Source organism: Argiope bruennichi, chromosome X2, assembly GCF_947563725.1.
Source record: "Argiope bruennichi chromosome X2, qqArgBrue1.1, whole genome shotgun sequence".
Taxonomy (NCBI): domain Eukaryota; kingdom Metazoa; phylum Arthropoda; class Arachnida; order Araneae; family Araneidae; genus Argiope; species Argiope bruennichi.
Window position 1 is genome coordinate 9,925,389 of NC_079163.1, and position 14,196 is coordinate 9,939,584.

The 14,196-nt window shown below is 30.6% G+C and overlaps 1 protein-coding gene across 3 annotated transcripts in view; it reads right to left on the reverse strand.

Moving 5' to 3' along the window:
• LOC129960439 (AP-1 complex subunit gamma-1-like) overlaps positions 1 to 14,196 on the reverse strand; it is a 63,204-nt gene that overhangs the window by 7,354 nt on the left and 41,654 nt on the right. For 2 of the 3 annotated variants that reach the window (XM_056073873.1, XM_056073871.1), the window contains exons 17-22: positions 14,035 to 14,170; positions 8,425 to 8,566; positions 5,892 to 5,972; positions 5,575 to 5,735; positions 2,319 to 2,417; positions 2,112 to 2,220 (exon numbers count right to left, since the gene is read on the reverse strand). In XM_056073873.1, the coding sequence (XP_055929848.1) occupies positions 2,119 to 2,220; positions 2,319 to 2,417; positions 5,575 to 5,735; positions 5,892 to 5,972; positions 8,425 to 8,566; positions 14,035 to 14,170 (721 nt within the window). In that variant the 3' untranslated portion in view covers positions 2,112 to 2,118. The remainder of the gene's footprint in view (positions 1 to 2,111; positions 2,221 to 2,318; positions 2,418 to 5,574; positions 5,736 to 5,891; positions 5,973 to 8,424; positions 8,567 to 14,034; positions 14,171 to 14,196) is intronic. The other variant, XM_056073872.1, reaches the window with a different exon arrangement.

Below are 14,196 nucleotides of genomic sequence, written 5' to 3' on the forward strand. Positions count from 1 at the left end.
GTAGAATTTTTAAATCAATAATTTAAATGAAGGATAAGGAATTCTGACTATATTATTATAACTATATTATTCTATTCAATTTCTGACTATACCTCTTATAACAAATACTAAAGATAGACAAAAATCTTATTTATGGTACAAATTGTATTAAATTATTAAAATTAGGGTGTAGTATAAGTTCCTTTAACACCATGCTAGGAATGAATTTAACTGGTTCTGTTCAGAAAAAGATTACCTGTTAACCGTCCATGGCATCATAAATTACGTTTAGTTGGTGACACAAGCTCTTAAGTTTTTCAGTTTAAAGTTTTAAAGTTCGTTCAATATGGATAACCAAAGGAAGTATCAATGGCATATTATCAGGTGGCCAAAAAGGTTCTGTGGTTTTTGTGAAACTATAATGCTTAAAGAATGTTACATGCATTACACAATAGACGATATTAAAAATTCCAGCAATATGATAATCAAGATTTAATGCAGACTCATCTTATATAACGAGAAGTTGAAAGGTTATCTCTTAACATTATAAAATTTGACTTGAAGATCCATTATAAAATTTGACCTCCAAACTCTATAATTCGTACTTGTATGTTATGCTAATTTAAATTTAGAACTGCTGCGCAAACGGCTCCAAAAATATGCCAGGTTTTTAGAGAAGGTTTTGTCAGCAATCGCACCTTCCAAAGGTGGTTTAGGACATTTTCTTCTGGCGATGAGTCGCTTAAAAATACGCCACGAGAAGGGCAGCCATAGATCATTCATGATGTTGAATTACAGGCTACAATCGAAGAAGATTCCGCTCAAACTTGTTAGATGTTAGCGCAAAGATTCTCCATAAGTGATGAAACTCTTCATTTTGCACCTGCTAGCACTTAAAAACCTGATCAGGACAAAATATGTCAATCGATAAGAAATTTGGGTTCCCCACCTATTTATGGATGACGGCCTGGTGAAGTACATGTATGATTTGCTTCTCCAGCGACATAAAACAGATAAAAGAGAATTGCCAGTAAAGATTTTGTATAAAAATGTGCATAAAAAAACGCACTTGGTCTAAGGACAATAAACATTCAACTGCCGTGAAGCATGAACTTCACCCGAAGAAAGTTCTTTCAACATTTGGTGGGACTAGAAAGGTGTAGTATACTATGAGCTCCTCTTTAACCCTTTCGCGACGGGCGTGTCATATATGCATCACCAGTGGACGTCTCCCACAGCCGGGTGTACTACCCGTGCATTTCTGGAAATCGAACTCATGGTACGGTGATGCATATGTGCATTTTAAAATGGAATAATTTTTAATCGCCACTAGATGGCTTCCTGTGTCCATTATTTTTTAAATAGTTTTGATATCCTGACCTTCAGTTTGCTCATATTCAACCTCACTTTGGTGGTATTTTACTCATCAGCTGTTGCGCGGGGGGTAAGAGTAATATAAATAAACAGAGCTGAGTTGTGTAACTTTCCACTTGATATAATCCTTCGCGCTTTTTTTTTTTTTTTTTTTTTGCTATTACTGTGTAACTGTACCCTTTTTGGGTTTCAACGTCAGTTCTGTTATTTTTGCGTAGCTTTTAGATACATTTCGCGCATTTTTCTTTTTATTACGGAAAGCCTTGGTTTTGTTTTATTATGGCAAAAAAAAAAAAAAAAAAAACCCGCAAAATGACCTTAATTCATGGTAAGAAAAAATTCGTTAGTGTCCCAGATTCCCAACCCCTATCTTTTTATACTGTAAAATATATGGATGGAATTAACTTTGAAGCAAGCTGATTTAACCACACAAATAATATGAATGAATGCTTAATTCTACTTATCATACAGGAAAAATAAACAACACAAAATATTCTTTTTCCAAACATTGAACAAAAATACTTTTATAAATAACACGAATATATGAATATTCTAAAACAAAAAGCTAAATTTAAAACTAATTTCTGAGGAAAAGCATAAATTGAGGAAAAACATTGCATATATAATCAGCCAATGTTACGTCATCTAAAACACAAGTGAAATTATCTGAAGTAGTGCTTCTAATGTAAATAATTCATTATCTGAATACAAAATTGTAATAAACTCTACAGAAAAAAATTAAAGTTATATATGCTTACCAGTATTTTACATATATACTGCTTGCGGTATATTATTAACTTCTGCTTGTTCTAAAAAATTCTTTCCATTAGAAACATAAGATATCCTTAATTTCATTCTCAGTTGACTCTATAAAAGAGCATACCTCAAATCAGCATTCATTCATGAAAATTTTAATTTTTAAAAAATATATCCAACCAAGAAAACTTCTTGACTATGATACTAACCTTACTAGGATTTAAAATTTTGAGCGTTTGTTGTATTTTACCCAAATTATTGGCAGGTATATAGTTGTTTGATGGTGGAAGTAGTTGAAGTTGACATACCTAAAAGTAAAAAAAGAGATACTGAACTACAGTTCACCAAACACAGATCAGCAACATTTGGGAAAATAAAAAAAATTTAATTTCTATAATTTTAATATCATTTATAAACATTCATTGTATTCTGAACATGAAAAAACTAACAGCGTTAAATATACAGAAAGAATTTGAACCTAATCTGCCAAACGAAAAAGGGTGACCGAGGAGCCCCAATATATAAAAACTACATCAATCCTGGTCCCATCTCTTACAGTTTGCAAGTTATGGCGGAAAAAGTGAATACGCTACTAGTTGGGAAAAATCATAAATTAAAAAGTGCCTGGTAGAACTACATAAATCAAATAAGCACATATTTGTAAAGAGAAGGAAACACCTTATAAGATGACACCATTTTCATGAGGATACCTGTATTTAAATCTGAACTACAAACGTCTAGGTCAAATATAAAATCAAATTGTCATCAAAATTCTTAATATTGAATACCATTCTGGCTATAATTTGTCAAATTTATCAAAAAATTCATTCCATCAGCTTTCGAACGTGATATTCAAGTTCAGCAGAAATTTAGTCTTTCCTTTGCAATACATCACTGAAATCGGCGTTCTTTGAAATATACATCTGTCAGAAAATTAGCAAATGAAAGAATGGTGGATAAATAGAATGCATATAAATCGGCCAATATGAATTCTTTCGGATATGAAGATGTCTATTGGTTGTTTCCAGTGTGTTCGAAATTTTAATAAAAATGCTATTTAGCTTTAGAATTTTCATTTGTGAATCGAATTAAAACAGCAGGCTTAAGTGGACAGGAAAATAAAATAAGTAGTGAAACGGCCTGTTGCGCATGGGTTTTTTTTTATGTACATCTTTTACAGAATATAAATTTTTGTTACATATTCAATTTTAAAATAACTAGAATCCAGCATATGTGGTCTATGCAGGCTATTGTAAATAACCATTGCAAAATGCAATGAACACTTAAATTTTTCTTTTGCATCACATTACTGTGGATATATTTATATCTAAGCTGGTATTTTTAAATTCGACTATTTTATCTCCGAGTCTTAAACAGCGCATCAAAAATATATTAAATAACATTATGCAATTTATTTTTTCTCTCTCTCTTCTTTTTATCCTAAGGAGTACATTTTCTGATTTGATTTTCCCTTTCCAAAACCCCTCTTGAAGGATAAAAGGACGTTCGAATAAATACGAAAGTTCACATTTCTTCTGATGGTATAAAATTGGGATAGAAGTGTTTATAGCCACCAAAGTGAATGATAGGATGTACCTGCTCGAAAGGGCTCAATGCGCAAAATGCTCATACACCTTACCCAAATTAAAAACAACCTGCACGGAAGATATTCGTTTTATCATAAACGAAAGGAAAGTGTTGTAATTTTCAAAAAAATTTTACCTCAAGAATTTCACTATGTTTTGCTTTGCTTAAGCGGAGTGGTCTAAATGTCTCCGAACACGACGAGTTGAAAGATATCAATTCGGCATTTGGTTTTACACCAAAATTTTAGACTTCTATTAAATTAGGGAGAAACTTATCACCAGGAAGCCTGTCTACAATCCCAGCCTGAACATACAAATCCAAATTTGATTTGATTTCCAGAATTTTTTTATGCGAGAAATTTTTTATAATTCCTCTAAAATACATGCGACAGAGGACAGAATATCTGGTAAAAACTTCAAAACAATATCTGCATTACTTCAACTGGTGTGGAAATGGAGAAGGGAGGGATTGTCGGAAAACGATTATAAATATTTTTCTATTTGAATTCATGGAATTAAAAGAAGGTCATATTCTAATAGCGTTATTTTTTGCTTTCAAATGGTTTCTATATAGTCGTTATTCAAAAGAAAAGTCAAGTAAACGCACTGCCCTATACTCAAGTCACAAACCTTTGCACACGAACACAGATAAATGCTGTAGTTGCTGTAAATAAAAATACAGGAATTGTATTCACATAACAAATACTAGAAAGCTAAATTTCAATACTAAGCATACATTTTAAGTTAACAATGCATATAAATTTATTTCTCGCTACTTTCATGCCATCAACAGACTTTTACATAGGAGGGGCAACTAAATAATTTAAAGTTTATGGACAGATATTGTCAAAATGCGTCACTGGCTGTAAAGTGAAATTCTCAGATTCTTATTATTATTATAGAAACAGCCGAAAAATTTGTATAAAACACTGCATAAACCTATTCACTTTTGGTGAATAGAGCTCCACTTTAATGGTGGCATGTGAATTAGATGTTTCCCAAATGCTTATATTGTGCTGGTTTACGTTACCGCTCATGTGAAATAACGCTTCGTCAATGCACACAATCCTGTACATGAAGGACTCGTCAATATTAATTAAGAACTCACAATATTGTTCCTTTATTCTTATATCGTTTTCCATTAGCGCTTTGGATAGTTGCAATTTGCACGCTTTGAAAGCTAATCTACTCCGCAAGGCTGTGCATACCGTCATAATAGGTATTTGCAGTTGCTAACTGGTTGATTTACTTGGGTTCTTAAATAAAGCGTTTTGAATATGTTCAACATTCTCTTCAATCATACGTGGAACTTTCACGTTTGCAAATGCACTCTTCATCACAGAATTTCCAAAACTAAAGTAAGATATTCAAATGATCGGGTGGAGTAATCCATATTCATGACGAATTACTCATTGAATAGTCGTAACTGAAAATCTTTTCGAAAATTCAAACATAAAGAATGCTTTCCGTTGCGCAGTGACCATCTCCACGAGAAACGAATAACACAAGCGAAATTGCAGCGTTCAGTCAAACGGCCGCTCATTTCATCAACTATCTCCATACACGCGTATTTGCAGTCTTTCAAATTTTCCTTCCAGGCATGAAGAGGGAAAAAATGGGATAAGCTATCGTATCGACTCAATATCCTTCGTATTTGTGGAAAGTTCACGATGAACACTTATAACTATGTTGAATTTAAACTTTTAACTGTTTTGAATTCCGATGAAGGAACAAAAATGCACTTGTTTTGTTTTCTTTTCATAGCAGCATAAAGTTGGGACATTCTTTACGGATAACATCCTGTATATTATTCTTTTCTGAATGATTTGAAGAGGCACAAAAAATATCTACTAAATCTCATTCTCAACCAGCGAATTACCTTTGGAACTGCAGCTTGTAATAGAAAATCATTTATAGGCGATACAGAAAGATTTGTAGCAACAAGATTAATAATAATCATCTCAGGATTATCAGGAGGCTTTTCAAATTCGAAAACTATTCTTAGACCATTCTTTTCAAAAGCCGTAACAGGTGGAATGCCTAAAAGAAAAGAAGGAAAAATGCAATAAAAATAAATATTCATTAAAAAAGAAAAAAAAACTGATTTTATTGTTCAAGATTTTATATCCCGTTTCTCATAATGCAAACATTTCCAGTTTATGCATGTCATTTAATAAAAATTATTAAAATTGATACCTTCTGGTTCAGGTTGAGACGTCAAATATCTTTCTAACAGTATATTTTGCGTAGAAGACGGCAAAGTACCTGGCAAAAAAGCTAAAATTTAAAAACAAATCAAAACTTCAGAACCTCCATAAGTAATTCAAAACTGAAATTGATAATTTCTAAGATAAAAACAACGCTAATTTCACATAATAAAAATGCCTTCAATAGAAAAGTACAATTGAGAAGTATGACTGTTACATCATGAATGCTAATACAACTGATACATCTATAAATGTCAGTATGACTGTTACATTATATTATGCTATTTTATTTCTTTTACTTTTAAAACAAATATTTATTTATTATCGTTATTTCTGTATTCTACTAAACATATCTTTAATGAAATCATACGTTATAAGAGAATAGTTGTGTAAAGGATAATGAGGTAAAATTGATTATGTTGCATCGTAAATGCCAGTTTCCTGCAAATAGATGTTTTTTTTTTTTTTTTTTTTAAATCAATGTTTTTAAAAGATTCTATAGGGTAACATGTAAGCAGGAAGAATGATCCTACACTTAAAATTTTAATAGAAATGCATGAATTTAATCCAAAAAATAATATTATATATATATATTTAAAATTCCAAACCAGTATATATACATAATGCTGTTTAAGAATGAATTGCAACCAAATAAATTGCTTTAACAAAAAATAAAAAGTTTAAGAGGTAAAATTATTTTGAAAAGCAAATGAAGATTCAAACTAAATTCAACAGTTCTTATTTTATGGCGTTTTTATAGTAACATCTTCGCGTAATACATTTCACTGAATATATTTTACTCGTTTTAAATTTTGGTTTCCTTGTTATTTTAGTTACATAAATAATCTATTACTTTGATTCAAATCAAAGCATTTTGAAATACAGTGTTGTAGTGTTATTTCGATGTAGTGTATTATAATTTTTAAAACAATAAAAACATAAATAAATGCATTATTTGAAATTACTTTGAATAATATTTCATTTTATTCTGTCATTATTCATTACTGTCTTACTCATGTTTAACTTTTATACAGAAGGGAAATTGGAAAATAAAACAGGGACAGATACAAATTTGGCTCACTAAGCCATTCATTATTAAAAAATTTGCCCTTTATTTGTATATCTACTATTCAAGATGCCATAGAATCCACAAGTTTTTCTGAAAGTTGTTTCGTTATTTTTTTTTATCACGAATTTCCGATTGCATAAAACAACTTATATCTAATGGCACGACAGGGCCCACCGGTATAAATATCATGAGTCATTATTCCTCACAAATTTTCTGTATGATTCAAGTCGGGGCTTTCGGGTGGCCAGTAAAATAATTCTTCATTTGCTTGAAACCACGACTTTGTAGAAGATTACGGATAGAGGATCATCTTGGTGAAAGATATAATGCCCACTTGCAATGACAGGAGCGTTTGGTAATAATTTTTCAGCATGCATGTTTTGATATCCTTCAGAATTAGTTTTTGGTTTCAAAACGGCTACCAGAGTTGTTTCATTACAAGCAAATCCTTCTTAATCCATAACATTACCATCGCCAAACTGGCGTTTAGAAGACTATGTCCATTCACAACGTAAATCAACAAAACCGTCAGGTTCATTCAAATTATTTTTTTTTTTCATCTGAGAATATTATGTCATTGTATTTATTTCCCAGGATAATATATTGTTTTACCCATTCTATACGATTGATCGTTTTTAATTTTGTTAGTGGAGACTGTTTTCCCATTTTGAAGTATGTGAATGTTTTAAAAATATATTACACAGAGTTCTACTCAAACAAGGCATTTGCAGTCACAGTTTAATTTGAGTACAGATTGGTGTTGAAAAACAGCTATATTAATTACGGCTCTTTTTGATCGATTGGACAGAGACGATTTATAGCATAGTGGTCAGGATCTTTCAAGAAATTATTCTCAACACTTTTTGAGCATCTTAATCGTTTTGCAATTTACTTGGAAGACAAACCACCACATTCTCTGAAACGAAGAATCTTACCTCGTTCTTCTTCACACAACATTTTACCTCTTCCATTAACTAAGAAAGTATTATGATTTCATTAAAAATGCTTTTAGCCGCAAATAGAAATAACGTTAATAAATGAGTTTTTGTTGTAAAAATAAAAAGAAACAAAATAATACAATATCACAACAAAGAACAAAGAATATTTTTATCAAAAGAAAAAAAAATTATATTTTTATCAATTTTATTTATAAATTTCAGCATCAAAACATATGGAGCAAATAAATAACATCATTTGCGTTAGTAAAATTAATATGCGCATTTTAAAAGTTCCAATATTTAATAAAAAATTCAGTAAATATCGGAAAATTATAGCTGGCCCTACATTTTTTTTTTCAATAATGTATCTTTATTTGCAATGACTGATCTTTGAAATACAAAATCTCATGACTTCTTAATAAAATTAACAACAACTAAAGAATACAATACTTCTAACATAACAGATTAGCTAAAATGACAGAGAAAAAATATTTGAATTATTAAAATATTATTACTTTGATTCTGATCATTGAGTTCCAAACCACCAAGGAGATCAAGTAAGTTAGGTTCTCCTGAAGTAGATTTTTCCTCTGTATGTGAAACTTCAGGCTGACAGTTAGTTTCAGATGTACTAGAAAGGAGGTCCAGAAGTACACTCTAAAAGCAACATTAATAGAAGTTATGATGGAATATTAATCACACAAATTCTCTAAAAAAGATGCGCAAAAATCCAAGCAGAAAAAAAGCATGTAATTACAGGACATTTAGAGCAATTAGTTTATTCCAGTTTCATATAATTTAATGGAATATTTTTAATACTCAGTTTTTTTTAATAAGATGCAAGTTGTGGGAAATATAACATTAAAGGAATAAATGAACAAAAAATATTTAATAAGAATTGGAACTCAATCTAGTAACTGGTAATGTTCCAATTTTTGTTAAAATTTCTTTAAGATAATTTGGATTTTTTTAAAAATATATATATTGATAAATGAACAAATAAATGTACTTCATTTTTAATTTTTTAAATTCCAAATAACAGAACTATTATTAGTGAACTAAACTGAACACAGAAACGTGAGAAACTAATAAAACGTTCAGAATATAACGATTTAAGAATATACTTGAATAGAAAATATATCTACCAGGGCTGTTACTCAAAACTGGAACAAAATTTCCCTGTTTTTTTTTTGTTTTTTTTTTCCCCTGTACGTATGTTCAAGATAGACGAAATGCGCAAATAGCACTCATGCTAGTTATAATGTAATATGATTTTAAGGAGTAGAAAAAGGAAGCAACAATTTAACATAATTCGAAATAATAGCATATTAAAAGAAGGTTTATATTTAGATACAAATAAATAATTTCTCTTTATTTATTATGTACAATTTGGCAAGACAAAATTTATATATTAAGTGGAGAGGGGGGATACATTACCTCTCATGCTTTTTAATTGTAAGTCATACAAAATTAAGGACTCAGTTGAAATAAAACACAACACATTTTTATTATCATGATACAAATCATTTAATGATTATTTAACAAAGAAAAAACATTACAAAGCAAGATTTCTTTTAATTTACTTATTCATTTTTGCCAATTCATGTATTTGGGCATCAATTTATGGGACTTCTGCAGATCTTTCAGCCAACAGTTTCATGGAGCTAATCCATAACAAATAAGATACACAATTTTTGTACGGTCCAATGTACAATTTTTAGCTATTTCACTATTAGTGAAAATCCGTTAAAATATTTCCGATATATCAAGGAATGCATAAAGGGAGAATGTGACGTAATAATCTTTAATATCCACAAAAGTTCTTTAAATGATTGTTCTTGAATTTAAAAAAGTTCGAAATCAGCTTATTGACGAACATTAAATTTGACATTTTCGGATTGACATTTTCGGATTTCACATGTCTTTTTCTATATTCCTTCTAAATACCCTTTTCTATATTCCTTCTAAATACTAAGTCCAACATCACTGAGACACTTTTGAACTAGCATGATGCTTGTACATTTTGCTGTTTTGGCTTAAGAGCCTGTTTTCCCATATTACTTAGATTTATTATCTTCTTACAAAGCGAAAAGTACCCAACAAATGGATTTTGCAGACCTTCTCGAACCCATTCAGCAAAATCAGGACTGACTTTTTTTTTTTATCCCTCCAATTCGCTTTAAATACGGATTTTGAGCCGCACATTGTTTTAAATAAATTCTCTAATCTATTTTGAATAAGGTCACAGCTTCTCAAGTAATAAACGAACCATTCAATAAACTCAAGTATGGTAGACTAAACCGCGCTGTTTCCGCAGATTGAATGTTCCAACCAGAGATATGTAGTCGGTTCTCTTAAGCAGTTACAGAAGTCTCGTGCATGATCATTAACTGAAATTCGAGAATATCGTGGAAATAGAAATGTCTCGCAAAACGAAACTGAACTTGTCTATAGAGAAAAATGGGGAGAGAGTTGAAAAGGAGCGAGTTCCCGCATTACACAATCGTGAATGATATTGTTTAGTTTTTGGAAGCTGTGATTACGATTTTTTATTCTTGCAATCGTTAGAGACTGGCATTTTCTAGATGAGAATAAAATTACTAATACACTTAAAATTCCCTGTGTTTTCCAGGTTCCCCCAATGGTGTGGCAACCATGTCTATTTTTAGATTTAAATATATGATGAAATGTTTAAAAACAAAATGATAATTAAACTCTTTCTACTGGTCCATTAAACTTCATTGAAGTCCTTGCTAAAAGTAACATTTTACATAAAAATATAAAAGTTAATATTTATAAATAGTGTTTAAAATAATTTCTTTAAAAAAGCAACACATGAAATTTCTTTTTTATTAATAAGGTAGGTAGGTATACTGGGTGTCTGAAAAAAAAAGGAATTTTTTTTTATTTCCTTAAATACTGCACTACAGGCATATACATCCAATTATAAAGCTTCATTAAATTAAGTGGAAAAATTCTTTGGCGCCTGTGGTGGTTGATAGTAGGGTTTGACGGTTTTTCAAAACCGGTTTTTTAAAGTAAATTTGCCACATTCGAAAATCGGTTTTTAAAGTAAGAAAACCGGTTTCCCAAATCTCCTGAATATTACAATTCTTCAAAAAAAAAAAAAAAAAAAAAATCGGTTGGTACTGATTTGTCTAGCAGCTGGGGGCTTAAGGCGCCGAGATGCGAATTTATTAACAAGTGTAGGTATATTTGAATTTCTGCTAAATGAACTAAAAAATTTGAACACTGAAGTAAGTTTGAAATTATTATATGCTTTAGAAGAACGAATTCAAGAAAGTAGAATTAGCGACTCTTGCTGTATTTCACACTTCTAGTTCAGCGAAGAAATCTAGTCTACTTTCTTTAGTTTCTAAAATCGAAATTATTAAGTTATCTGGAAAGATATTTCTAGAATATTTCCAAATTCTTATGTAGAAACCGATTACGATGAAGAGCAAATCGAAGAAACTACTCGCCAGAGTTATGCTTTTTTAAAAGAAGCCATGGAAAAATCAATTCATAAGTTTCTTGAAGACCCTGAAGAGAAACTTACAAATCCACAGACACTGAATTTTTATTATTTGAGGCAACGAATAATAGAACAAAATTCTTAGATTTGTTATTAGATGCCAAGAAAAACTATAAAACCAAGCTCAGTAGTTAGTGAACCAGTATTTTCAATTTCAGGCAATGTTGCGTCCAAAATTAGACTTAGCTTTAAAACTTAGCCACCCTCAGTCGATATTTTATGTTCTTTAAAATATTATTTTCTTAGGAGAAATTAAAATTAGTGAAAACAATATAAATATTATTCAAAATTTTTGTTTAAGTTTTCGTTATTTTGTGTAAATAATATGTATATGTAATCTTTAACTTTATTGAATTTGATATAGATTTCGTTTTTTGTTATCTTATATAACTTAGGGAAAGTATTTTTCCCTATTCTATTTTTTTTTTGACAAAAACTCGAAAACCGGCTAAAACCGGTTTTTTTGGAAATATGGAATTCGAAAACCGGTTTTTCAAAAAGTCGGTTTTGTATAAACCCTAGTTGATAGGAACTTCCAATTTTTGTACGACCCCTATAGTAATAAAGTGACACTTATAAAATGTTTCTCTAATATTCATCTAAGTACAAACAGAATTTCACATTCTCATCTACAAAATTTGCAGAGACATGTTTATCTTCAAGAGACTTAACCATAAATTCAGATGGAAACATTTATTTCAGAAATGCAAATTCACGCAACAGTAAAACAGTCATATGCAAATATTTGTCAAGTAATACACTATCCAATCATCATGACTTGAAAAAAAAATGCTAACCATATATAATATTGTTCACTTTGATCTGCCCACAGTTGCAACTTTGACACTATAAGGAAGAGAAAAGAAACTGCACATTTCAGATATCTCGGAGCATGGAGAGAATCCAGAATGCCAAACATGAAAATACACTTCTTGTGTATTTTTTAAAGTACTGACATACTTTAGTTACAAACAAAATTTGGAAATGCTGGCCTAATTGTAGACAACGTCATTTTCTGAATTCACATCATCCTAGAAAGTATGCTCACAGAACGATAACAAATTACAGGGGTCTTTACTGTCTCTGGGAGGAACTGGGAAGATAAAGCGCTACATAAATGATACAAACATTCACATTTTAGACTATTTTTCAAGCTATTCTCATGATGGAATACGAAAAGTCAGTTCAGAGCTCAATATTCCAAAAACGACCGAGTAGAGAATATTTCAATAACTGGCATTCATACACCATTCGTGACATCCATAGACTATTACAACAGTTAAGAGGACAACTAAACGATTCGACATTTAGAACTTTATAATTATACTTCTGACAAAATCAAATCCTTCTTTTCTAAGTAATGCATTATGGACAGATGAATGTCGCTTTAATCAACTAAGAAGTATTAATTTTCAAAATGCTCACTTTTAGAACGATAAAAATCCATTCTTCATACAAGAAATTCATAATTAGTGGAAATTTTCTATAAATATGTGGTGTGGTATTCTAAGAAACTCGTTTGTTAGTTCCATTATTTTTAAAAAATAAAAATAACAGACAAATCACTACTAACAAATAAAACGAAAAGCAGAACTGAAATATTGTGTTCAGAATAAAATAAATGGGCAAAAAGTACTAATATCACAATGTACGATATTTTAAGCTTAGTCTATGGGTGTCACAGCAAGCAGCAACTAATATTTCATAAGCCATCAAAAATAAAACCATGAGACTGATTACCAACACCAGATGATTTTAAGGAAATCAAGAACTTTGAAAAAGCACTAAACCATCCGTCAACAAATTGATTAGTAAATCAGCCACATAATTTCATAAAATCCTTCTAAATATCAATTAACCTGCCTTCCAGGGAGAACTAACTTATGACTCAAATCTTCCAAATAATAGAAATTGACAATCCCTCCTCAACAAGTGACTTTTTATCCTCACTACTGCCCCATATGCAACGTTTTGCATACTAATTTTAGCTCGAGATCCCTGGCTTCTACAACATAATTATATTAAATATATCTTTCTCTCTCCTTCTCCCTCGCCTGTCTATCATTGTCAACATCAAGAACATTGACACATTAGCTTCATTAAATCCTCCCAAAGACATGAAGTCTCAACTTTAAATAAGACTCATATTAATACCAGCTACCAGCCTCAGCATGAATATGGGGACAAATACTATAACCAGAGATTCAAGCCTAGATCCTATTAGACTTAAGTTTCGTCTTATAGTATGAATATTGAAAGTTGACTACCTTGTTTCACACCAATGAAAAAGAAATCGGTTACCGGGTAATCAAGTATAATTGAACATCAGTATACCCTGCACTTGACACAGCAAAATTAAGTACCAATCCAACCCTAGGTCCAATTAGCTTTTAGTTTCTTCTTTATGGAAAAAATCATGAAGTGTTTAGAAACAATATGCAAAACTTATGAATCAAACTTAACTTATGAATCATTCATATAAAGAATACAACATTTCATAAGAAATACTAAAAATACATACAAAATTAATGTGACGAAAGAAAAAATGAAAATAAAGGAAGCATAAATAAAAATATACAATTCAACTTACTGAATCCTCTATATTTTTATTTTCTTTGTCATCCTTTATAGTACTTAACTCGTCTTCTCCAACTTCTCCATTTTGCACTACAGTTTCTCTAGAATTTTTATTCTCCATCGCTGGCATACGTTCTAAAAGACTAGGCCTTAAATAAAGAGAATAAGTAGTTGA